Raw genomic sequence first — 24,224 nt, 5'->3', positions numbered from 1 at the left:
CAGGGCCAGCTGAGGACTAAGACTTGGGGACCTGGTGAGGGGGTCTGCCACCTGTGCTCAGCAGCAGGGCCAGCTGAGGACTAAGACTTGGGGACCTGGTGAGGGGGTCTGCCACCTGTGCTCAGCAGCAGGGCCAGCTGAGGACTAAGACTTGGGGACCTGGTGAGGGGGTCTGCCACCTGTGCTCAGCAGCAGGGCCAGCTGAGGACTAAGACTTGGGGACCTGGTGAGGGGGTCTGCCACCTGTGCTCAGCAGCAGGGCCAGCTGAGGACTAAGACTTGGGGACCTGGTGAGGGGGTCTGCCACCTGTGCTCAGCAGCAGCTATGGCCCACCCAACCACAGTGAGACTCAAAAGCAGTTCATTCCAGAAATAACCACTTGACGCCTCCCCAGAAGATGATGTATACCAAGCCAACAGAAAAGAAGGCAGGTTTCATTAATCTTAATAAACAGCCATTGCCTTGGGAATGGGGAGAGTAGGTAAATTTAAAAAAACAAAACAAAACAAAACAAAAAAAAAACGTTGTGCATCTACTCGTAAGATTGTATTAAACATTAAACTAGGCACAGTCTGATTTAAAGGGCTGCTTGTGGATCTCAACTTAAGCAGCCCTGTTAAAACCTGCGGCATAACAGTGTATCTTCTTCAGAGTTTAATTAGATTTCTAAACCAGCTGCAAATATGTCTTGCCGGAATCTGAATGGCCAGTGAAGCTGAAGATGGATAAGAACTTCCATACCAGGACCTCAGAGAGCTTAACAAAGACCAAGTTCAAGAGAGCACCCTCATTTTCATCCTAATGTTTTAGGATGGCCAGTGTGTGTGTGTGGGGTTCTTACTCAGTACTGAGTAACGGCGCTTACTTTCTCATCTGCGCTTAAAAAAGCCCTACAGTATTCATCTTTGGTCAACTCCACAGGTAACATGCTAAGTAAGGAATGAAGCTGTCTGAGCGCCAGACCCATCGCTGGGCTCCTAGGCCCACTCTGTTAACCATGGAAACCACAGAGAGTTTGCACTCAGAAAGATTTTAAGATGCAATTAAATTCAACCACATTCCATGTCACTTCAAGAAAGCGAACTCTGAGGACAGAAGGCTCACTGGGGATTTGCTTTCATGCCGAATGCCTGGGAAGAAGGGACCATCATTAGCTGTCAGCACATCCCTGAGTAATGAGTGTTTCAAGCATGCTTTGGAGGCTCAAGAAGTTTCTGCTCATTCCTTGGTCTCAGAATGGGTTAGCAGGACCAGGGATGTCAATTAATGTCAAAGGTTGAGCTCACATATATATATAAAAAATCTTGCCTCAGAGATTTCTAAATGAATTACATGTACAGGGACCACTAACAGAACAAACAAACAAACGACCCACAAATCCCCCCCCCCATTCAATCTGGAAGGTCCAAGATCAAGTTCAGTTAAATGCTGACACCATGGAGCATTCTGGACTTAGATCCACAAAGACACTAGCATGTGCTAAAAATAACTGCCTATTGTCTTACCTCTGACACTGCAGAGCCCTGTGACACTTACCCGGAGGAAACCAGAGAGGCAGACAGACATCCAGTTGGTAAGGAGTTTCTCCACCACAGACTCGGTGCGCCTCAGCATGAGTTTGGGCTGCATATTGCTGCATTGTTCCATCAGGTCCCGGGTCAGCACCTCCAGGATGCTGGTCAGGTAGACCAGTTTGGTTTGCAGAGCAATGGTCAGGAAGGAGGCAAACAGACACCTGTTTAAGAAGCAAAGCCCTGGGCTCAGCTGGACATCACAGGTTTCCATGGAATCTTGCTGGCAACAGGAGACTGTCTCCTGAAGAACAGTTTTGTGTTGTTTAGATTCCAACCGACTCTCCTTACGTCATAAAATTACACACCAGGCCTAAGGACCTGCATAGCTCAGCTGGTAGACTGCTTGCCTCGTGCATGAAGCTCTGGTTTGGGGATATCTAGGGATAGAAGGGCATATACTGGATGCGGTTGCAAACGCTTGCCATCTCAGCACTAGGGAGTCAGGGGCAAGAGGATCGGTAATTCAAGATCACCCTCAGTTACACGGTGAGTTTTAGCCCAGCCTGGTGGGTACATGAAACAATAACAAACTGTACATCAATTTCAACTTTGGGATATTTTCTACATCTTTAGCAACAAGAAGTGAATCTCTTTCCCAAAAATTTACGGTGTTTTTAAATTTAAAAATAACACTTCTGCTTTTTTTGGTTAAGAATTTTCTTTTTTTCTTTTTTTGGTGTTGGGGTTTTTTCAGGGTTTTACAGGGTGGTGTGTGTGTGTGTGTGTGTGTGTGTGTGTGTGTGTGTGTGCGCGTGCGCGCGTGCCTTCAAAACAGAATTGGTGTTGGGCTGAAGGCAGCATGTCTGCAGAAGTGCCCTGCCCTAACCACCGGGAAGGTGCATACCGCATTTCAGGCAGCGGTTTCAGAACAAGGAGCTTGAGGGCTAGAGATATAGCTCAGTGGGAAGCACCTATTCAGCATCCACAAGTCTCTTGACAACCAGTCCTCCAAGAATGAAGCAATGGTAAAAATAAGTAGCGTGCAGTTCTATTCGTTTCTGAGACGGTCTTACCACATAGCCCTGGCTGGCCTACAATTTGTTCTGTAGACCAGGCTGGTCTCAAACTCACAGAGAGGTAGACACAAGGAGATCTGGACCACAGGCTAGTCTCAAACTCTGTTCCAGCATGCTGGGACTAAAGGTGCGCACCAGCACACCTGGCAGGTGCCTAGGGTTAGTGTATCTGCTTGAGTGCTTATCAAGTACAAAAGCATTAACATGTACCTACCTGTCCTTTACTGAGAAGTTCTTCTGCTTTTCAAGGGTATGGATGACAGTAACCAGGAAACTTTTATTACAGATTAGGGCATCCAAAGCTGTGAGACTCTCATTCTTGTCATTGGCATCTCTGTTCTGAAAGGGGGAAAAAAAATCCAACAGTATAGTACATAGGATAATGTCACAGTAATGTAACAGCATAGTATATAAGCTGAAAGTTAGAAAGCAGATCCACAATGGGTTTTCCACAGCAATGAACTATTTAATATTGAATTCATGATCCAAAAACACCCCACGATAAAAATTCAAAGTAATAATCATGATGATGACAATGGTGATGATAACGCTGAAAGACAGTCACTGAGCTAAAAATGAAAACTTAGAGACTTACATGCATATCTTCAGTGAAGATGTGTGTGAAGCCACCTGACTGAGAGGAAGGAGACACTTTTATTATTCATAACATCCAAAGGAAATGAATAGTGTATTTTTGTTATAATATACAAGTCCATTTTAATAAAGCAGACGTGCTATTTGCTAATCTGAAGAGCCCCGGGCTTATGCTTACTGTATAGCCTCCAAGATGTAATAAATAACTATTATGTTCTCAAGAACTTCTGGAAGCCTCTAAGAATAGTCATCAGCATACATCAGCCTCATTTGTTGGTAGATTACATTGCATTTTAAAAAGAATGAACTCGAAAGTTAAAGAAATGGTGGTGGGAGAGTATGGAAATGTCAGACCTCTTGTCAAGCAACTTAACTCCTAAGGGTAAGGCTCACACAGTTAAAACAGCTTTTTGTAATTACATTTACTTAGAAGGGAGGGAGAGAGCATGCCACTGTGTGTGCCTGCGCTCGCATGGGTGTGTGCAAGTACAATTCTTGGGAGTGAGTTCTCTCCTATACGAGTTCACGAAGCTGAACTTTTATCAGACTTGGTGGCAAGTGCCTTTATCCTCTGAGCCCTCCTGTGGCCCAACAATTCATTCTTGACCTTCTGTTGGGAGGTGGTACCTTGGCTCCCTGACTCCAAGTTCTTTCCCCTTTTCATTCAAATTTCCTGCTTCCACGAGATTAGATACTCTGCTTGCCCTATCTCTTCTATTTTCAGAAAAACAAAAACTAGTCTACTCACAGGAGGACCAGAAGTCCAGGGTCATTCTTTGTGACTCTGGGAATTTGAGGCCAGCCTGTCCTGTCTGGGGCCCTGTCTCAAGCACAAAACCAGTAGAGGGGTAAGCTAGGGGAGTAGCAAACTGGGAGGCTTCTTCCTTCACTGTCCTGAAGGAATTGATCATCAAGTTCTCTCCAGGTGAAAGCATCTGACTCCCGGTCAATCAGCAAAGTGACTAGCACTCAGCCTCACCTGCTGCCTAGAGTGTGTGACATGAGGCCTGGTCATGCAGCATTGCCGTCCCCTCGCTCTTGTTCCTATAAACTCGGTTTTGACTTGGGTTCCTTCGGAGAGTTCTGAAAAATCCCTGGTGGTTTCTTCTGGGGTCCTCTCTCCTAATGACTTCTCTGACTTCTGGCATTATGGTTTTCCATTTGCCTTTCAGGGTTACACTGAACCCTGAGTTAAATCAGTTTAGTGCCTTGTGACTATTTTTTTCTCTTGGCCTAAAATAACGTCACGTTATGCTGGGTTTTCTTTCCCTTTGACACACTCAGCTCGCCACCGTGTTCCTGGACACTCATCACTCTGCCTTGTCCTTGATTACTGACTTCAGAAGATAGGAGAATTTCTTTTCCAGGCCACAGATTATGCTATTCAGCACTCAAGGGCAATCATTAACTGTAGAAACCCACACAGTACTCATCTTGATGCTGGAAATCTCTGTTATTTTATTGCTTTTAAATTCTTAATGGGGATCTCAGAGAGCTGGGAACTAGGACTCATGATGCAAGCTGCTTAGAAGCCCTGGGCATCACCCTGACTCAGGGACTTAAATTTCCCTCCTTTCCCCAGGTACAGCAAATGGATGAGGCAGCAAATCTTGGTGCCTGGTACTTTTGGAGGATAACCTGGTCTTATTTGTTGTCTTCTTGATTTATAACACCAAGGCTTAGCCCCGCCCCTCCCCAAATATGGCAGAGCAATGTCCTAATCTCTGACAGTATGCTATAAATCATAGCATCTGCTGCTAGAATTGTAGAGAAACTGGACATTGCTTCCTGCAAGTGCCTGTGTTCCCAGGCTTCTGGGCCAGCAGAGCCGAGATGCTTCTAGCAAGGTGATACAAAACTCCTCCCATGAGACTTGAAGAGATTTCTAACTTTGCTGATAACCTTGAATCTAAATATGTGTGGTAATATTTTGTTTATGATATAACAAATAAAGTTTGCCTGAAGATCAGAATGCAGAGCTAACCACACTAGTTAGCCATAGAGGCCAGGTAGCGGTGAAGCACACCTTTATTCCCAGCACTCAGGAAAAAGAGGCACATGGATCTCTCTATTAGTACAATGCCACCCCGAGCTATATGAAATTAATCCAGTCTAAGAGCAACAGAGCTCACACGAAGGTGATTTTAGGACTTGGGATCCCATGCCTTTAATCCCAGCACTACAGAGGAATGTAAGGCAGGAGGAGGCAGGAGCACATTGCAGACTCAGTGAGTCTGAGGAGCAGTGCATTTGAGGGCAGTCTGAGAGTCGGTGGATTGACTCTTTGACTGAGCATTGGTAGAGGTGAGAGTTCTCGCCTGACGGCTTTTCTTCTCATCTTCAGCTGCTCTGGTCTTTTATTATTCATGCTACAGATACGGTCATTGGGGTTAATGTGTCCCTGGGTGGGGAGGGGGTGTCTCTCTGGGATCACCAGAGCACTGTGATAGAGCTGAGGTATCAGGACATGGGGCCAATGAGACAGAAGAGTGAGTGCTTTGCCAGAGGCTTGGGAGGGTGCATGAAGAGTACAGAATGAGTGAGGAAATGGAGGTGTCAGAACAGAGGTGGGAGCAGCAACCCAAAGGCTCTGTACACCACTCCGTGAGGCTCTAGAACAACTCACAGCTCAGCTCATATGCCTATGTCTATTAAACCGGGAAGCTACAAACTGATCCGCTAAACAACAGCTGCCCAAAAACAATCCATAAAACCTCTACCTAGCTAAAAATGCCAGCCATCAACCCAAATTCCCGGCGTGTCTACTTTCTTTCTTTATGGCTAGTCCCACTTTTCGTTTCCAATTGAAAAATAATAGTGACTAATCTAGGAGCGGCCATGCAAGACAGGCAGATAAACACAACAAATTGGTGAGCCCCACAATTTATTGATTTTTAAATGAATTAGCTCACTTCCCAGCAACAAATTCAGTTCGAAACGGGTAGTAAAAAATTAAGCAAAAGCCATCACTCTAAACTTCGGTTCCTACTAGGGTTTTGGTACCAGGCAAAGAGTAATCTCCAGCAGCCTGTTGCTGCATTTTACCCTAATCAATGCAACTAATAATTATCCTCTTCCCTGCTCAGCTTGAACTTAAGGCAGGATCTTGCATTATTATTCAAGGCTCAACCTGAGGATGGTGATCAATGTTGTTTTACCTCAGGGAAGAAAGTTCTCAAAGCAAAATGTTTGTAGTCAAGGAAGGGTACGGTTCCAAAACTATCAACCACATCCAATTTATCCATCTGCAGCTCGGCAAAGCCTGCAACACAGAATCCGGAGAGCAATGTTTTAACTCCACAAACAATGGATAAGATCTTCTGCTGTTTTGTCTAACACAGAGTATGACCTTGGTTTTCATTAAAGAAAAAAAACAATAGATAATTACTCAGTTGGCTGCAGAGGAGAGCTGAAATGAGACACAAAGCCAGGCCCATACCCTGCTGTTCGGTTTTCGTCTGTTATACAAACAGTCCTCATTATGTGGCACTCTCCGTGTAAAGACAAAAATTTAAATGAAAGTGAAGGGGGCTTCTTTTTCTACAAACGAACTCTCGGAGCCTACCGTCACGTATCTCCTTCCGGAGCTCACTCTCCAGTAGTTCCAGCTGTTGGCTCTGCTTTCTACTCAGCTCCTTCGATTTGTGCCTGGTCACCACCACAGCCACTAAGGAGACAGGGATACTGTGTCAGGTTGGCATAGTAACACAGGAATGAGAACTAGGGAAGGAAACAGGGAGATGATGGAGAGAGAACTAATCGTAGAAAATAGCTGGTAAGTCTGGCTTGGCATCAGAGCACTGGCCTAGCATGTCCCCAATGGCCTAGCATGTCCCCAATGGCCTAGCATGTCCCCAGTGGCCTAGCATGTCCCCAATGGCCTAGCATGTCCCCAATGGCCTAGCATGTCCCCAATGGCCTAGCATGTCCCCAATGGCCTAGCATGTCACCAGCCCTGGTTCTACCTCCAATGCCACAAAAACAAAAGGAAAAACAAAAGCTGGATTTTTATTAAAGGGACATTTCCATAAATGTCATTCTAAAGAGGAAGATATTAAATGTAACAGAAAAGAAAAAAATCCACTCACTCCTCTTAAAGTGAAAATGAAATCAAATAACCTTCGCTTGTAACCAAAGATCCCAGCTGCCTGGAAAGTAATGAAAAAAGCTAAGTTTCCCTGCAGTCACTGGCCATTTGTAGCATTCCATTCTTTCTCCAACATCTCTGGAGAAACAAAGCAGTGATGCAAATGCAGAAGAGAATAACAGGTCCATTCTGACTACAAGAGCTTAACTTGCATAGTTCAAAAAGGGCGACAAATGGCAAACCATTGGGAGCCCCCCCAGCCGACTGCCTGGGTCCGTATCATTACTCTGAATCAGGCAATCTAGGTAGTCAACGGAATGAATCCTGGAACTCGGGTTTATAGCCTCGCTCTGTCATTTCCTTTACTACCTGTGTGACCCTGAGCAAATCCCTGAGCATCTCTGTGCTTGCCTGCGTTTACCCACAAGAGCTGAGATGTAGAAGAGATTACAAGCGGTAAATCAAGAAATCACATCGACCCGAAGAACTAGCAATTGCCAACTCTTCTATTATCCCAGAAGGATAATAGAACAGGCATACACAAAAGAGGTTGGGGAAATGGTCAGTACACTGTATACCATGCAACTGTGAGGGTCTGAGACCCCATGCAAAGCCAGAGACACCCACAGCAAGATGGGAGACAGGGACTGAAGACTCCCCAGAAGTCTCAAGACCAGCCACCTCGGCTGTATGCAGTGATGCAGCGATGAACAAGAAACCCTGTCAGAAACCCAGCTGTATGTGTGTTACAGTATTTGGACACACCCCTACACACACACACATACACACACACACACACTCACACACACACACACTGTCCTCTACCAGCGATATGTGTGTTACAGTATTTGGACACACCCCTACACACACACACATACACACACACACACACACTCACACACACACACACTGTCCTCTACCAGCTATATGTGTGTTACAGTATTTGGACACACCCCTACACATACACACACACACACACACACACATTGACCTCTACCAGCTACATGCTTGCTATAGCATTTGGGCATGCCCCCTACACACACACACACACACACACACACACACACACACACACACACACTGTCCTCTACCAGCTACATGTTTGCTATAGTATTTGGGCATGCCCCTACACACACACACACACACACACACACACACACACACACACACACACACACACACAGAAGCAGAGAGAGAGGGAAGGGAGAGGGAGGGAGAAAGAGAGAGAGAGGGAGAGAGAGAGAGAGAGAGAGAGAGAGAGAGAGAGAGAGAGAGAGAGATTTCTTTTTAAATTACACAAAGGAATGGCTACCAGCAAGTACAAACAATTTTTGTTCAACGCAGCTACATAGAATTCTTTTCTAGACTTCTCCATCACCTCAACAGTGCTTACCCTAATCAGGATTGTATATTTCAGTAAAGCCCAAACCTACCCAGCCAGAAAACCCCCTTTTGCAGGAATATCATTTGGGACCTTGACTCTCCAGGAAGTTACTTTGAACAACCCTGGCTAAGCATGTAAAGGCAGCTGGTGCATTCACACAGCAGGCTGGGTTTCCTTGCTCTGTTGGTGGCGGGCTTAGGCTAAGTATGCTTAGTGTTTTCACTAATGGCATGACCGGAAGACTAGGGTGTGCTTACTGTAGCTGATGATGACATATGTCCTCCTCAAATGAGTCAGAATGGGGTGGTTTTGAGAGGTTCTGCAAATTACTTTAAAGGACAAAAAATGACCTCTACAAAGTCAGGAGACTTCTAGAAACTCCTAGAAGTCACGAAGTGGACATAACTACCTGGTGAGTCTGAGAGATCTGAGCATTTAACAGCAGCAGATGTTCAAAGCCTGGCTCGGCATTTATGCATGCAATCTTCCTCATCGAAGCCCATGTCAGCCAGGACTTTATTAAAATGTCAAGCTAAATTTTAGATCGCAAATACATGACAGAGGTAGACAACTTGGGGAGAGCATTAAAAAGTACCCGAAATAATCATTGACAAAGCAAAATAGGATTTCTGAAAAGCAAATTCATTTCACCAAACCGGTTAATCACACTTGTAACATCTTCCCCCACAGGAGAGTGAATTGCTCAGGAAAAGCACCAGCCCTTAATTCATCTCTCAATCCAGAGACTGGCCCAGACATCAGCATCGTAGCCAATGCTCAATAGAAACAAAGGAAAACAGCGCCGGAAACAAACGCATAAGCAAGGCGGTGAGAAGGTACAAGGAGACACTGGCCGGTGCCTCCATTTCCCTACATTGTCAAAAGACACGTATTTAGTTAACATGAAATGCCACACCGTTTGATGAAGGAGAAGAAAGGTCACAAACAAAGTGCCTGGGGGCACTAGCTATAGAGAGATGGGCGGAGCTCCTACGAGTTGGTAGAGACCATGGTGGACACCCAGGGAATACATACTTAGTCTTCAATGACTAGCAGTGGTACAGCTCTAACAGCTGAGATTCAGTAGTTTTGACATTTCACAATTTTCAACAAATATTTAAAATGTACTACCTAAGTTTTAAATGTCAACTTCTTCAGTTAAAAACAAAAACCAAAAACAAAAGACTTGCCAGAGGACCCAATAAAACGTATCGGTAGGCCAGATTCAGCCAATGGCAGTCATTTGGTACCTCCCTTCCCACGTTGGAATCGGTAATGCAGGCATACTTTGCAAAGCCTGATTCTCCCAGGAAAAACAGGACACGGGAGATGGAGCTTGGTGGACTGAGGAGGCAGAAGGAGATGACCAAGTCCTGGGAGTCCCCAAATAGACTTGTTTTTAAAATGGTCCCAAGGACTTTGGGAACCAGCTGGCTATTTCTCAAACACACGGTGCCATCTTGTAAGCCGACTCTTCGTTAACGACGCACACAAAGAACTCGATAGAAAGGTCTCAACAAGCGCTTTTTATTCCTTTCCCAAAGTTTTGAGTTGGACTTTTCACCCATTAATAGTTAATGAAAACAAAAAGCTCCTAAAAGCTGAAGATCTGCCTGCCCGCTGAGAAGCCTCGGAGAATAACTTCTCGGACAAAAATGAAACAGGGCACTTACCAACGATGACAATGGCTAGCAAGACAGGAAGTGCGATCAGAAAATACCACGTGGAAGGCACAGATTCCTGTTCCACATAGAGTTCCAGGTTCCCCAGCTTGACCTGATGGGACAGATTGGCTCCGTTAGCCCCAGTGGAGCAGCACAGCATGGGCATGCGCAGTGTCCCAGCACTAGAAACACACAGAAGCGGTGGATCTGTAGGTTTTAAATGCTGGCCCTCTTTGTCCTGAGGCTTACCAGTGCAGAGGTAGGCTAACGCAGTGTCGGAAGGTGGTCTTTCCCTACAGGGGTGATTCTGTTTCTCTCTCTCCCATACCTGCTGCTTCCAGGCAGGAAGGTTTTTTTTTTTTTTTTTTTTTTTCCGAGACAAGGTTTCTCTGTGGCTTTGGAGGCTGTCCCTTGGTAGTCCAGACTGGTCTTGAATTTACAGAGATCTGCCTGCCTCTGCCTCCCGAGTGCTGGGATTAAAGGCGTGCACCACCAACGCTTGGCATCAGGCAGGAAGGTTTTAAATGCTACTTTCACTTAGAAAGTAGTAATCAGTTTTGTAAGGCTAATCAGCTGATCCCCGGGGGCCTTCTCCACTTTCTGCTTTTTTTGGGGGGGGCGGAGGATGGGGCTAGGAGGCTAAGAAAAACTCGGAAATTAAACTGGAGAAGGGAAAAACTCTGCATCTGGGTTCTTTTCTCACTGCTGCACACGTAAGCACTGAGGCACAACTCCATGAAACCCTGGCTGCCCCAGGGCATCACTAAGAAAAACCGATTGGGGAAACACTAAGCCTTGGTGGTCCAGCTTTTCTCTCATGTCATGTTAGTCTGCATCCTGTCTCACTCTGTCGCCTCTGAAGGGGGATGCTGACAGGACCCATGGTAGGCTGTAGTAAGGTCTCTATCCTATAGGACGTCAGCCCACTCCATCCCTACACTCATCATCTCTCTAGCAGCAGCCCAGAATCAAGCACCAAGGCCCTGGCGATAGCTAACAGCTCCCAACAATCTCTGGCCTTCCCTGGGAACTCCCTAACCTCCTGAGGATGCCCTGCTCCCTCAGCTATGCTGGCCCGCTGGGATCCTGTATTTCTGTCTGTCCAGTCTGTCCATGGCTTCTCTTCCTCCTCCTCCGTGAGGCCCTCACTCCAATGTCACCTTCCAGGCACACTTTTCCACAGTCAGGTGGAAAGGCGGCACAGGCTAGCCCGATTTCCCCTCCCATTCTCACTGTCCTCCTTAAACCCTGGCCTTCACTGCACGCTCTCCCTGGGAAGCCCCTGGAACGCAGCTGTTTCTGTCTGCTTTCTGCACTGCTGGGTTTGAACCCCAGAACAGGCACCTGGGAGCCGAGCTGCAGACTGATGCACTCTCTACTACCACGGAGGTGGGGCCCTCGTGGGATCAGTTGCTGCTGATTTTGTAATCACTGCTACCTCTTTTACCAAAATGATAAACAAGGGAGGGTCAGGGGATCAAACTCCTCACCTCAGGCCACACAGCCGTTAAGCAACACAGCTGGGACATAGTCATTTTTGCCTCCCTCTAGGACATGTTCTTTCTTGTTTCTTGTCTTCTATCTACTTATTTTTTTTTTAACCACAAAGCAAAATGTTGTTCTTTTTTTCTTTTTGTAATGCTGGAGACTAAACCTACAGCCTTGCACACCACAGGCAAGCACTCTTCACTGAGCCTTGGCCCCTGCCTCAGAGAGCATGTTTTACATAGACTGGGCAGAGCCTATCTGACTTGAAAGAGCAAACAACTAACAACTCTGTATGTTTCCCTTCTCAGAGGGTCCTCAGTCACATCCAGGATAAGACGACCTGCACATAGGCAATGGAGACCACAGTAGAAGAAGCCACTTGCAAACCATAGGTTATTTGGCTGCTGACAGAGTTTAGTGCCACCCTGCCTGTGCCTAAGAGGCTTCTGTTTTGGGTTTCTGCTGAGACATGTCACCTCTGCATTTAGAGAAAGAATGACAGCTCAGGCACCAGTGGGTCTGAGGATTCTGCTCACAGATGCTATGGTCTAAAGGTCCAGCCAGCACAAAAGCTCTCAAGGCTCATTAGGATTACAGACAACGGTGTGTTCAAAGCTTTGACATTCAAACAAGCACATGGGTGAACCTGCCTGCTATTCTGGTAGGATTATGCTTGGACTTGCAGTATCTGCTTTATTTATCTCCTATTTAAATAGAAAAAAAGTCTATGAAAGACCCCATTCCAACCTGGGAGTTAGGAAGGGAATTATCAAGACTCAGATAAGGACAACAGGTGGGACTTCCAGGTGACTTACACGAACTTTCTTAGAGGAGGTAGCGATGCTGTTTGCATTCTTGATGCTTTTGATCTTGCAAAGGATGGTGGTGAGGTCCTGGTTTCTAGTAATATTTTCAAAACTGCAGTTAAATTGTTTGTTTTCCCCATGGAAGAGAGTAATGTCAATGTCATCCTTGGAAATGTTGAAATTGTCATTTTCTTTCTGCAATGAACATGAAGGAGAGGAGATGAGGGACTCAGAGCACACTGGAAACTCACACACATCTGTCCAGCCAGGGGTGGGAGCAGCCCACGGAGAATAAAAGACAGAAGCACACCTGAATTTTTACTTCCAATTCTGTGTCGATCTCAGATTCCACTCGGTACCCTGTAAATCTGGGGTCCTCAAGGTATTGTAGGGTTCCACAGTCCAAGTAGGTATCTTGGACTCTTAGCTTCACTGCAACGTTTGTACGCCCTTTGGAGCTCTTTAAATTGGGAGCTGGAAACCTGCAGAAAGTTGCCGTGCAATATTCAGAGACCTAGAGAGAGGAAAGAGCCCGTTAGGTGTTGAAGGACCAGAGCTCTAAATATGCTAAGTGACTTGAGAAACCAAACTTCAGGAAACTTCTGTTTTTTCCCTCTGTAAAACCAGAGTAGCAACACCAAGACTCCTTCATAGGGTTAAATGAACCCTCAGTGAAATGGACTGAGGTAAATACTCATCCAATTAAATTGGGCTCCGGTGAATGTGATTATATCTGCAAGAGCGCTTAGGGTCTGACAGGCACGCGGTAAACACTCCACACATGCTAGCCTACTCAACACATATTATCATCGATATTATTGACATTCAGGAAAGCTGTCAGGTGACATCCTGGGGGAGTGGAGGCTTTGTGAAGAGAAGCAGGATGGACAGAGAAGGACCAAGGTGGCTGAGTCCTGGAAACTTTACGAAGGTAATTGAGAGCCACGGCCAGCTGCTAACTTGCTTGTAACTGGTTGAGTCACTGTGTCAAAAGAGCCTCGGCAGAGTGTTTGCAAGAAGAGCCCCTAAGCAGAGGAAGTTCTGGCAGAGGCTCCCTGTTAGCAGAAGTTCCTAACCACAAGGAAGAAGCAGCTTTTCAGGCATAACAGAAAACAGCAGAAAATAAAAGCCAAAGGACAGGAGGTCCCTTAAGAAATGAGCATAGACACAGGAACAGAGGTAGAAAGCCTGGCCCAATTTATGAACAGGCTTATTTACAAAGAGAATCCACAAGTTAACTGCCGTTTTCAAGGGTACAGACAGACAGGCACGGAAAGCTTGCAGGTAATGGAAGGAGAGGTTGGCAGGTGTCGGGGGTGTGGTCAGTGGCAGAGGGCTTCCCTGGTATGCATGTGGGGGGGGGTTGATCCTTAGCCCTGTAAAATAAAGAGGAAGGGAAGGAGAGCAGTATGGGGAGGCACTAACACTCTGCAAAGAGCCATCTCCTCTCTTCCTTTTCTCTAAGCTTGGAGTTAAAGGCGTGGACACAGGGTGGAGACAGTCACACTAGTGCAAATGCACCATCCCTTAGCTCACCACGTTTCTGAATTCCAGCCCTCCTCCCTGCCTTAGCTCTTCTGAGACAGGGTGGAAAGCCACCGGGCCACAACCACAATTACCTAAGCAGCCCCAACATCAACATGCTGGCTTTTTACCAACTTCCTAAAAGAAGGACGAGTAACAGGGTCACCCCAGCTTCATAATCCTAAGACCCCATCTGTTTGTAGTGGGGACCAACCCCTACTTTTGAACAACTTCTTAGCCACCTTCCCTGGTCATCCTATTCTCTTTGACCCCTGGAATTGAGGCTGCTGGCAGAGTCTAGTTATCCTTTCTTGGTCCTTGATACTCTCCATTTGACACTGTTGTCCCCACCTCCTCTTCAACAATAATGTTGAAATGACTTGCCTCACCATCACCAGTCCACTAGACCCACCCTGCAGACAGCAGTCCAGTGGAGAGCTCCACACAGCTTGGGGATGGCTCAGCCATATCTGAACACCTCTGCATGAACACCCTCTCTGAGTTGCTGCCTCTCCAAACTACCCTATGCACCACTGATAAAATGATACCCACACTCATACACTTCTTGCCAAAGACACTCAAGGGCTCCCCCACTGCCTACAGAACCAGGGGTAATGGGGAGCTATTGCAGAATGAAGTGCTAATTTTACTACGACTCTCTCTTGCACGTCCCCTCATGGTTCTCAGCCATTCCCATCATCTGCCCTTACGTAGCCTCTAGGTTCCAACAAAGTAAATGTGAGTGGTTTTTCAGTCAAGAATTGGTGAGGAACCTGTTTTCTGTGCCTGCAGTTACCCCCTGCTTCCTAGCCTGTCTGTCCAGCCCTGCCCATAGTACTCATTTGCTGTCTCAACTCCATCCCCTCATACTTTCAGTGGGAAACACATCACACCTGTTGGGACTGGGACTCATGGGGTTTCTTGTCTGGAGGGAATCAGAGGACCTAGCACTTAGCATCACTAGCTCTGCTCTCCTAGTTCAGTGCAGGTCTGCCATCTTCCTTCAGGAAGGTGGGGGAGGGGGCAGTAGCTCATTTACCCTTTGTTCTTGCAGGCAGCAAAATGTTTTGCATACAGTAGGTATGTATGCAAAGCACTCAATGGGACGTGCTTTGGGAAAGAGAACATGTCTCCATGTCTACTGGCTTAGGATGTGCCACAGGTCAAGGGTGACAACACAACTGAATGTGATCCCATCATGGGGAATTGACCAGAGTCAGACACACTGTGAGGCTGGGGACTGACAGAAAGTGTGTGCATGTAGGACAAGACTATGTGAAAGATAGATTGATATGCCTCCTGTTTCTAGGCCTGAACACACACTGGCTGCAATTGGGACAAAGCTCTTGGCATCCCCAGCTCTGCTGGCCTTGGCAGAAAGAAGCCCAGAGAAGGAGGAAGGGAAGGGAAGATCAATCAAGAAGGACCTACATTGACAGCACACCTAGAGGTACCAGGGTGCGGCTGCCTCCTTCACCCCCTCCTCACAGCACCCATGGCTTCAACCTATAGGCTCCTGGGAGAATCTTAAGACTCTTCTCAGAGAACTGAGCCCTGATAGGGACCAGACACTTCTTACAGTCTGTCTCTCCTCTGGCGTCATGGGAGGGGGCAAGAGACAATGAGACCAAGAGAATTTTTGTTACTTCAGCAAGTCACCAACCCCCACCTGTTGGACCACCACTGCCTACTCTTCACAGGTTCTGTAAATCATACCTTATCCATCCACCAAGACTTTCACACACATGCAAAAGCATTATTTCATTAAAATGGCTTGACACAAGTCTCACACAGTGAGAACATGGCCGGTCTTATCATACGGAATTTGTTTCTTGTTCCTCTGTGTGACAACCCCAACTGACTCCAAGAATGAAGTCTTTCTGTCACAGGACAGACAATGTATATCATAAATGAGCAGAAGTTTATACTGCCAAAGTCATAGAAATGAAATATATCCCCTCCATACATGCACAGTTTAGTGAAAATAATTCTTAAACTTACGTTTATGTTTCCCTTTAGTTCATGTGAAATGATCAGGTTGTCAATGACATCAAAATTCCTGCCCATGATGGTTATATTTTGCCCACCACTGCAAGAAATGAAAGGACAATAATAAGCCATAGGCAATTTATACTTAACAAAACTATTAAGTGATTCACAATTAATGCTAAGCTTAGTAATATTTGGAAGACAATTAACTAAATTCAATTTCAAATGCTAGGTAGTTTTAGAAGTCTTTAAATAGTACTAGGTAGAGACTCATAGTTTTTAAGACACAGACTATAAAAATGCAGGTCAGAGCCTATTTTAAATCTGGGAAAATGCCCAAATTCTTTAACAGAAGTTGAGCTTTTTGTGCTATTTCGCCACATATAACCAGATCATCTGCTGCACCTTAAAAGCATTTCATGGAACAAAATTTCATTTGATTACTGTTTAATCTATCTGAAGATGATCCGTGCTAACAATTTTCATGATCAAGCGTCCAACCTACCAATTATATTTTATTTAGTGAGATGGGGAACATGTTGGACAAGGTAAAATGGTAAGTGACATTTGAAGTTTGATTTCTTGTTTGAGATGCAATGTCTCAGTGCAAGGAGAGGGTACATAAATCTCACCAAAACCACACTGTGTGACTTCCCCTATTCTCAGTGTGTCACCAGATACCATCCAAGTGGTCATTGGGTGTGAAGTAAGTAGCTGTCCACAACTCTGGCCATTCTCATAGGTCACCAGACAGGAACCCCAGTGTGTCAGATCCAACACCGGCAGAGGCCCAGACGACATTCAGGAGAAAGACAAAAGCAGGCCAATACATGCAGGCAGAGAAGAAAATGGATCCTGAGCCCTCCAGACACAAGGTGGCCGGGCCCATATGACCATCTGATGACCTGCCTCAATCACTAGAAAACCAGCCCAAGCATATTCTACTGATTTCAGACTGCAGCACCTGCTTCTTGCTCAGAGTTCAAAGACAAGGAGCAGCTGAGACACACAGGCTCAGCACAGCCATGATAGGACAACAGTGACACGAGGAGGAAACAAAATGTTGTGGTGGAAACCACTCATCCTGAGCTCAGCTATCAAAGAGCTGGGTATATTGTTTGAACTGTGCCTATGCCTTGGTTCACCCCTGCCAAAGGGACAGCCCACTGTTGGTCTCTCACGGTTCTTGTAAGATTTAACCAGGTCAGTAGATATGCCATGAGTATGTGGTAAGTGCCACATCCGGTCTACTTTTTTATAATAGGGCATACTTGGTCTCAGAGCAGAGGGATACATGCTTTTGAAACCTTGCTTTTGAAACCTCAATCTCCCTATCCCACTCCAATGGGCTGCAAAGCTTGCGTGCAGAAACCCTGACTCCCAGTTGCTCAGAGGAGGCTGTAGGTAGAGACATGATTTTGTGATGTTAGAGATTGAACCGGGGCCTCACACAGGCTCTGCAGTATTTTACCACTCAACTACATCTCCTGACCCGGGGTAAGGCCATTTGAGAGGCAATGGAAGTTCAGCGAGTTCATTGGGGTGGACGCTAATCTAATAGGACTGATGGCGTGATGGGGAAGTTCTTCTGTGTATATGTAAATAAAGCACTGTTGGCCAACAGGGAAGCAAGAGGATTCTGGGAAATGTAGTCAAGGGTGAGTCGTCGTCATGTGATCAGGGAAAGAGGACACATGAAGCTGCTTCCTTGGAAAGTTAAGTCCTTATAAAAATGTATATTAGTAATTATGGGTTAATAATCAAGTCAGAACTAGCCAATTAGAAACCACAGCAAACGGCCAACAGCTCCATAATTAATACAGTGTCTTGTGTGTTATTTGGGGGATAAAGCAGCAATGGGACCCAGGCGGGACCCCACAACAATGGTGTTCTGAAAAGGGCTAGGGCACAGCCTTAGATGGAGGGACCAGGAAAGATGGCTGCCTGCAAACAGAGCAGAGACATGGCCGCAGAAGGGGCTAACCTTCCTCACGTCTTAGAGACCCACAATGTGAAGGAAGTCGCCCTGCCCTAACTCTTTATCATGGCAGCTTACTAACCCAACAGCAAACACAGCCACCTGCCACGTTCATCTTAAATAAGAAGATGAGGGATTTCCCCCCCTCTTTTTCACATCCCCCCGCCCTGCAATGCTTTGTCAGAGGCTCTATCTCGGAGAGTAATTGGAAAATTAACTTCACGCCATGTGAGATGAAGAAAATCTCTTTGGGGTTATACTCCGAAAATCTGAATGTGAATTAAATTTGACTAGGGAGAGACTTTCCCCCCCCCCCATTAATATATTGGATTTATCTGAAAAAGTTTATTTTGGAATTTCTAACTCTCAAGGAGGATCTTTGAAATGTAGAGGCTACTTGCAGACCCCAATATTTCTCCCAAAGCATTCAAAACAGCTGACTCCAAAAGTGCGAAGATGAGAGCTGTAAGAAAGAGAAGTCCATTCCCACGAGCAGGAGGAGCACAAGGTACAGAAGAGTTCAGCAGTAGCCTGGGCTAAGGACGGTCACTGCGGCTGAACCAAACGTCTGAGCTGTGAGTTTCCTGGCAGCCACGGGGGAGTAAAAACAGGCTGTGTTCACAGCGCTCAAGTGACAAGAGACAACCAGCTTGCCATACGGCGAGCATTTTTCCAGGAACAACTCCTAGGAGGAGCACCGAGAGGAAAATTTAGGTGCAGCTACCATGGCTGTGGATCTGTGTGATGCCCATGATCTTATGTACACGACCCTCCTCCGGAGAAGAAGGCAAGACCTTGGTGGGTCCAGGCGGTACCTGATCCAGGTGGTGGCAGGCACTATCAGGGAACAGTGTGGCAGAGCGATGTAGGACAAAGCCCCCGCAGAAGAGCAGGTCCCACCGTCGAACTGAATACAGACGTCTTTCATCTCTTTTCGGCTTGATGGAAGTGAGAATTTCATATGTGTATCATTTAGCACGTGGCTAACCCGGATCCTAGAAAGGGGTCAGAAAAGGAACTCTTGACACTTAGCACAGTTGATTGTTAACGTGACCTATGGATTTCACTTGAGGGCGGCCCTGAACTATCAGAACAGTTGCCTGCTGCTATGTCATCATTGGCTGCTTGTTGGGTGTGGCTGTCTCAGGCTAGGCTCCTCTTTTTTTGTGTGCGTGTCTATCTTTAATCTGCATTCCCTTTAGAAGTGCGAAATGAAGAAGTATCACCTTTGCCCTCTGAAGTCCTAATGGACCAGGGCAAGGAGGGGCATTGTACTAAGTTAAGGAATTATGGCTAACTTTGTGGTACTACTCTTGTCGGAGATGCACTGAAGAATCCATGAAGTGATGTGGTGTCAGGATTTGCTTTTAAGACTTTGCAGCCACTGTGCCCTCTGCCCGGCCACCACGAGAAACAAACCGAAGGAAAAGATGAAACAAATTGGGAGAATGTCCACAACTTTTAAGTTTGTAAATAAGATGATTTATATGCTTCTTTCTTTTGCATGTGCTGACATTTCCATAATTAAAGTTTTTTTTCTTTCTAAAGTAGTTCCAGTCAAGCACTGGGAAGGTATAACCCCAGACAGACCTAGAAGTTCTACCCTTCGAAGAGCAGAGAGCCTGCTTCAGGAACCCCAAAGTCTCAGAACCAATGGGCATGGGGCTGGCACCCCTCCCCAGCTTCCAGACCTGGGATCGATGCCCTTCAACAGTCAAAGCAAAGCTGTCCATGACAGTCCCTCTGTACCCTGCAGTGACTCTTGTGTCTATGACTCTTGTGTCCATGACTCTTGTGTCCATGACACTCCCTCTGTACCCTGCAGTGACTCTTGTGTTCATGACTCTTGTGTCTATGACTCTTGTGTCCATGACACACCCTCTGTACCCTGCAGTGACTCTTGAGTCTATGACTCTTGTGTCCATGACAGTCCCTCTGTACCCTGCAGTGACTCTTGTGTCTATGACTCTTGTGTCCATGACAGTCCCTCTGTACCCTACAGTGACTCTTGTGTCTATGACTCTTGTGTCTATGACTCTTGTGTCCATGACAGTCCCTCTGTACCATGCAGTGACTCTTGTGTCCATGACTCTCTAAAGCACACATTCATTTGTTTGCTAGCTGCTCAGCCTAATGATGCTACAGGGCAATCTGTTTTTACTAAAGGATATTGTGTATGTGATTATTAATCCAATGTCATGGCTACACCTTTGGAGAAAGCAAATTTGAAAGACACCTGAGTTAGTTTGTTTGTGCCCTGCCCCAAATATACTAAGGCTTCTATTTATTTAAAGCAGAGCTCTAGGAAGTTCATCCCTAAATCATTAAGACACCAGCTTGTTTATAAATTTTGGAAGGCAAAAGGTAGGGATATAAATCATTCCACTACTATACTTCTCTCTCTTTTTTTTTCTTAAAAATAGTCATTCGCTTCAAAAGTCCATGTTAAGAAAGTTTGGCATCACCATGGGGCTCATGTATGAGATTAATTGCGTTATTACATATACTGCCTGTGAACCTGGGTTCACCATACAGATGTGGTTAGTGGAATGCTATATGCAGGAATGTCTCTTAGTCATTTAATTTAATAACTGTGGCATCTCAAGATGCATTCAGAATGGAAATGAGAGCATAAAGAGCCAGAAACAGGGTAATGCTACAAAACGACTTCTTTGCAGCAAGGTGATTGCCTTTCATTGAGTGCACAGGTGCCTAACGTCACAGACTGCACCGCACAAAGTGAAAGATTTTTGCAATAAGGTATTTAGCCAGAATGAATGACACACATAAGGTACCCACATTGCATAGATACAGGCTTTAATTGTGTTGATTCACTCTGGTACAGAGGAAAGCCTGTGATGGACACCTTTCCCCATCGAGATCATGGGTATCTCAGCTTTACTGCAGTAGCAGGAGGGGGGGTGCTGATGTGCAACCAATGAATTAAAACAGAAACTTCACTAACTAAGCGTGGCAGATTACAGTGCTGTACAAATCTGGTTTTGTAGTTAAAAACAAAAACATCATGCTTCGGCGGATTGTCTTAAATGCATTTCCATGATGAAAATAAGCTCAGTGTTATGGTTCATGCAGATTGCAATATTTTTTAAGCTTTAAATTGGTCCAAACTTATAAAAGTTAATAAGCAGAAAACTAAAGTTATCTGTTATGGTGTTATTATTATATAATGCTAGTATTTTCCCCTCAGAGAAGGTGTAATAATTCCCCTAAGGATATTAATGAAAAACTGAATACTTTTTCTTGTTAGGAAAAAAGAAATCAGATATCATTATCTTTAAGGGGCACATTCACCTGGTATTTATTTGGGGTATTTTTTACGACAAATATATTCCCCAGTAATTTAATTATTTGACGTGGAAACTAATCCAGTCAAGAGAAGAAAGCTACAATGAGCAACATTTCTACTTCCATTTTTCTCAACTACAGGTAGCATATTGAAAGAGTGGTTCCATAAAACTCTCCATCAATTTCCAAGGGATTCATCTATATTTGAAGTTAGTTCTTTTTCTATATACAATTGACTTTGTTTTGAAAATCAGTCAAGGCTCCCACTGCCAACACCCTCAAGATGCTGTAGGCTGAGATTTGGGGGAGGGAGGAGAAGTAACACAGGGCAGGGTTTCCCACCTAAACTTCAAATGAATCGTTAAAGACATATGACTTGTTATAATTACTGTATATATAAAATACTTAATTATCATTTAATTTCAGAAAGCTCCAAAGCCTCCTGACATTGCTTTGGCACAGGTTTTGACTTTATCAAAGATCGATTATTAGTGTATCGACTCACACATCCTTGTCACATGTATCAACTATTGATTATTAGTGTAACAACTCACACATCCTTGTCACGTGCACCAACAATTATTAGTGTATCGACTCACACATCCTTGTCACATGTGCTGGTTCCTCTCAGGATCATGGTGATATTGGACGCTTGGGTGAAGTTTGCTCCGGTAACTATCACGTTACTTTTGCCTAAAGTTGATATTTTCTGTGGCTCAATGGCTTTAACGTAGAAGACCTGTTGTAAATAAAAGATTAAAACAGCAGATCAAATCTACGAAATGGCACTGTCCCCCTGTCCCCTCCAAAAAAAGAATCTGTTAATGTTTTGCAGTTTAAAGAACTCACTAGGAAATCACATTTTGTAAGCACAAGCAGATAGTGTTTAACGAAATCAGTGAATTCAAGGAAAAGGGCTGAAGATTTGTGTCTTTCAACATGTGACAGCATGAGGTCAAACCAGTTAGTCTTTGTCTCATAAGACAGTTGAAGAACTCTGGTATTCTATCTGAGGAGTGAGCTGTCACTGGAGCTGAGGGAGAGCTCCCTGCCTTACCCTGTCCTAAGGCTCATGATGCTTGAGTGAAGCGCAGAGAAGGTAAAGGTGCCTTCCCACTGGAGGTCAGCCAGCCCCAGACTCATCATTCAGTTGCTACAAATGCCAATCCAGATACATTTAATTCCCTACAAAGGAGTTTCTATTTTCTGTTTGTTTCAATTAGACTGTTCCAATGGGGCAGGGGTGGGGGTCTGTCTTAAGAAATCCACTGGTTGAGGCACTGTTTTAAAAAGTTAGAAGCCTAAACCATCGTGAACAACCACGTGATTTCCGTGACTTGCAGTTACTATACTCCATATGACCCACACTCTTGCTTTAATCAAGACCCAGTGTCATGGGTCCATCTAATATCTAACTTCCCTCTCATTCAGGCCTACGTCTCCTCACTTCTCCTTTTGGGAAGTCTCACCAATTTCCCCTATAAACCCAAAGAAGGCAGGAATCACTTGCCCTCCTGTAAAGATTTGTTTTCATTTCTATGCATGTGTGATCAGGTGCTTCTGAGGCCGGAAGAGCGTGTTGGGCTGTCTGGAGTTACAGTTACAAGCTGTTGTGAGACAACTGACACCGGCGCAGAGAACTGAACTCAGATCCTCCGGAAGAGCAAGAAGTGCTCTTAACCACTGAGCCATCCTTCTGGCTTCCATTTTCAAGACCAAGCAACCCAGTTGCCTCAAACATCTCTCCTTTAAATGCTATCATCTTTCATTCTGATTACTTGCTGTTCTCTCGCACGTCCTCCCCGTTCCAAGATTCTGGCCAATATAAAGTAGCAGATCTTAGCATGCATAAACATCATGGCCACACTTTTAGCATTTAAGAGTGACCTGAAAGTCTAGAGAAGAATCATCATGTCACACGGGGCCAAAGCGCAAATGTTGAGAACAGCCATTTGTAGCCTAAAGTCCATCAGGAAGACACTGAGTCACTGGTCCAGCATCTGTGATGGTTAGCACCTGTGTGACCACCTGCTGTTTCAGGTGCCAGATTGTGACCTGCAGCTGCGAAGTCTAATGTCCCTTAGAACAGCCCTGCTGGCTGGCTGCACTGAATATCCCACTGAAACGAACATCTTCTCACTCTGCTCCCTTGGCAAACACAGGTGCTATATAGCTGAACAGCCCTCGCTCCTTATCACTATGGATTGATTTTGTAGATTATGGTAAATCCATCATTAATGTCACCACAGTGATGATGTAATGTGACAGGGAATTGATTTTTGTGGCAGACTTTATTTTAATCACCTTTAAAAGGACTTTAGCCCTGTATTTATTGAGTCACTAAGAGCCTGAAAGGGTCACTTTAATTATTCTGTTATACTTGACTGCATTTTATGGGTCAAAATTATCTGCTAGAGTGGTACTTGGGATGGGGGGATTAGCAAGGACTTCAAGATAAATCCCTTACAAAAGTCAAGTGTGTGTTGTATAAGACGGCTTACTGTGTAGCTTTGTAGGTGACAGCCAAATGATCAAGTTACTAACTAAAGACCTATAGGATCCTAAGGACGGTGTTACATGAGGGTAGGCATGGAGTATGTGTGGCCTAGATCAAGAGCTAGCCAACTACAGCCTAGGGTTCAAATCCTATCTGCTGTTTTTGGATGTCCCATGGGGAAAAATGTCAAAAGGAGAATAGAATCTCAAACACATAAAAGTACATGAAGTTCACATGTTATTATCCAGAAGTATGTGTATCATCTCTAGCTGCTTCTAGCATAACTGAATAGCTACAGCAGAGACTATGCAGCCTG

General features: G+C 45.2%; 1 protein-coding gene across 1 annotated transcript in view; it reads right to left on the bottom strand.

Annotated features, from left to right (window-relative positions):
- Nucleotides 1–24,224, bottom strand: part of Plxnc1 (plexin C1) — a 149,788-nt gene that overhangs the window by 37,403 nt on the left and 88,161 nt on the right. Inside the window, 11 exon segments of the mRNA XM_040755002.1 lie at nt 1,538–1,736; nt 2,806–2,930; nt 3,187–3,225; nt 6,344–6,447; nt 6,751–6,852; nt 10,330–10,432; nt 12,624–12,809; nt 12,925–13,128; nt 16,140–16,227; nt 18,921–19,100; nt 22,011–22,150. Of these exon segments, the coding sequence (XP_040610936.1) occupies nt 1,538–1,736; nt 2,806–2,930; nt 3,187–3,225; nt 6,344–6,447; nt 6,751–6,852; nt 10,330–10,432; nt 12,624–12,809; nt 12,925–13,128; nt 16,140–16,227; nt 18,921–19,100; nt 22,011–22,150 (1,470 nt within the window).

This window comes from Mesocricetus auratus, unplaced genomic scaffold, assembly GCF_017639785.1.
Source record: "Mesocricetus auratus isolate SY011 unplaced genomic scaffold, BCM_Maur_2.0 Super-Scaffold_100011, whole genome shotgun sequence".
Lineage (NCBI taxonomy): Eukaryota > Metazoa > Chordata > Mammalia > Rodentia > Cricetidae > Mesocricetus > Mesocricetus auratus.
This window is presented reverse-complemented; position numbering and strand designations above follow the sequence as displayed.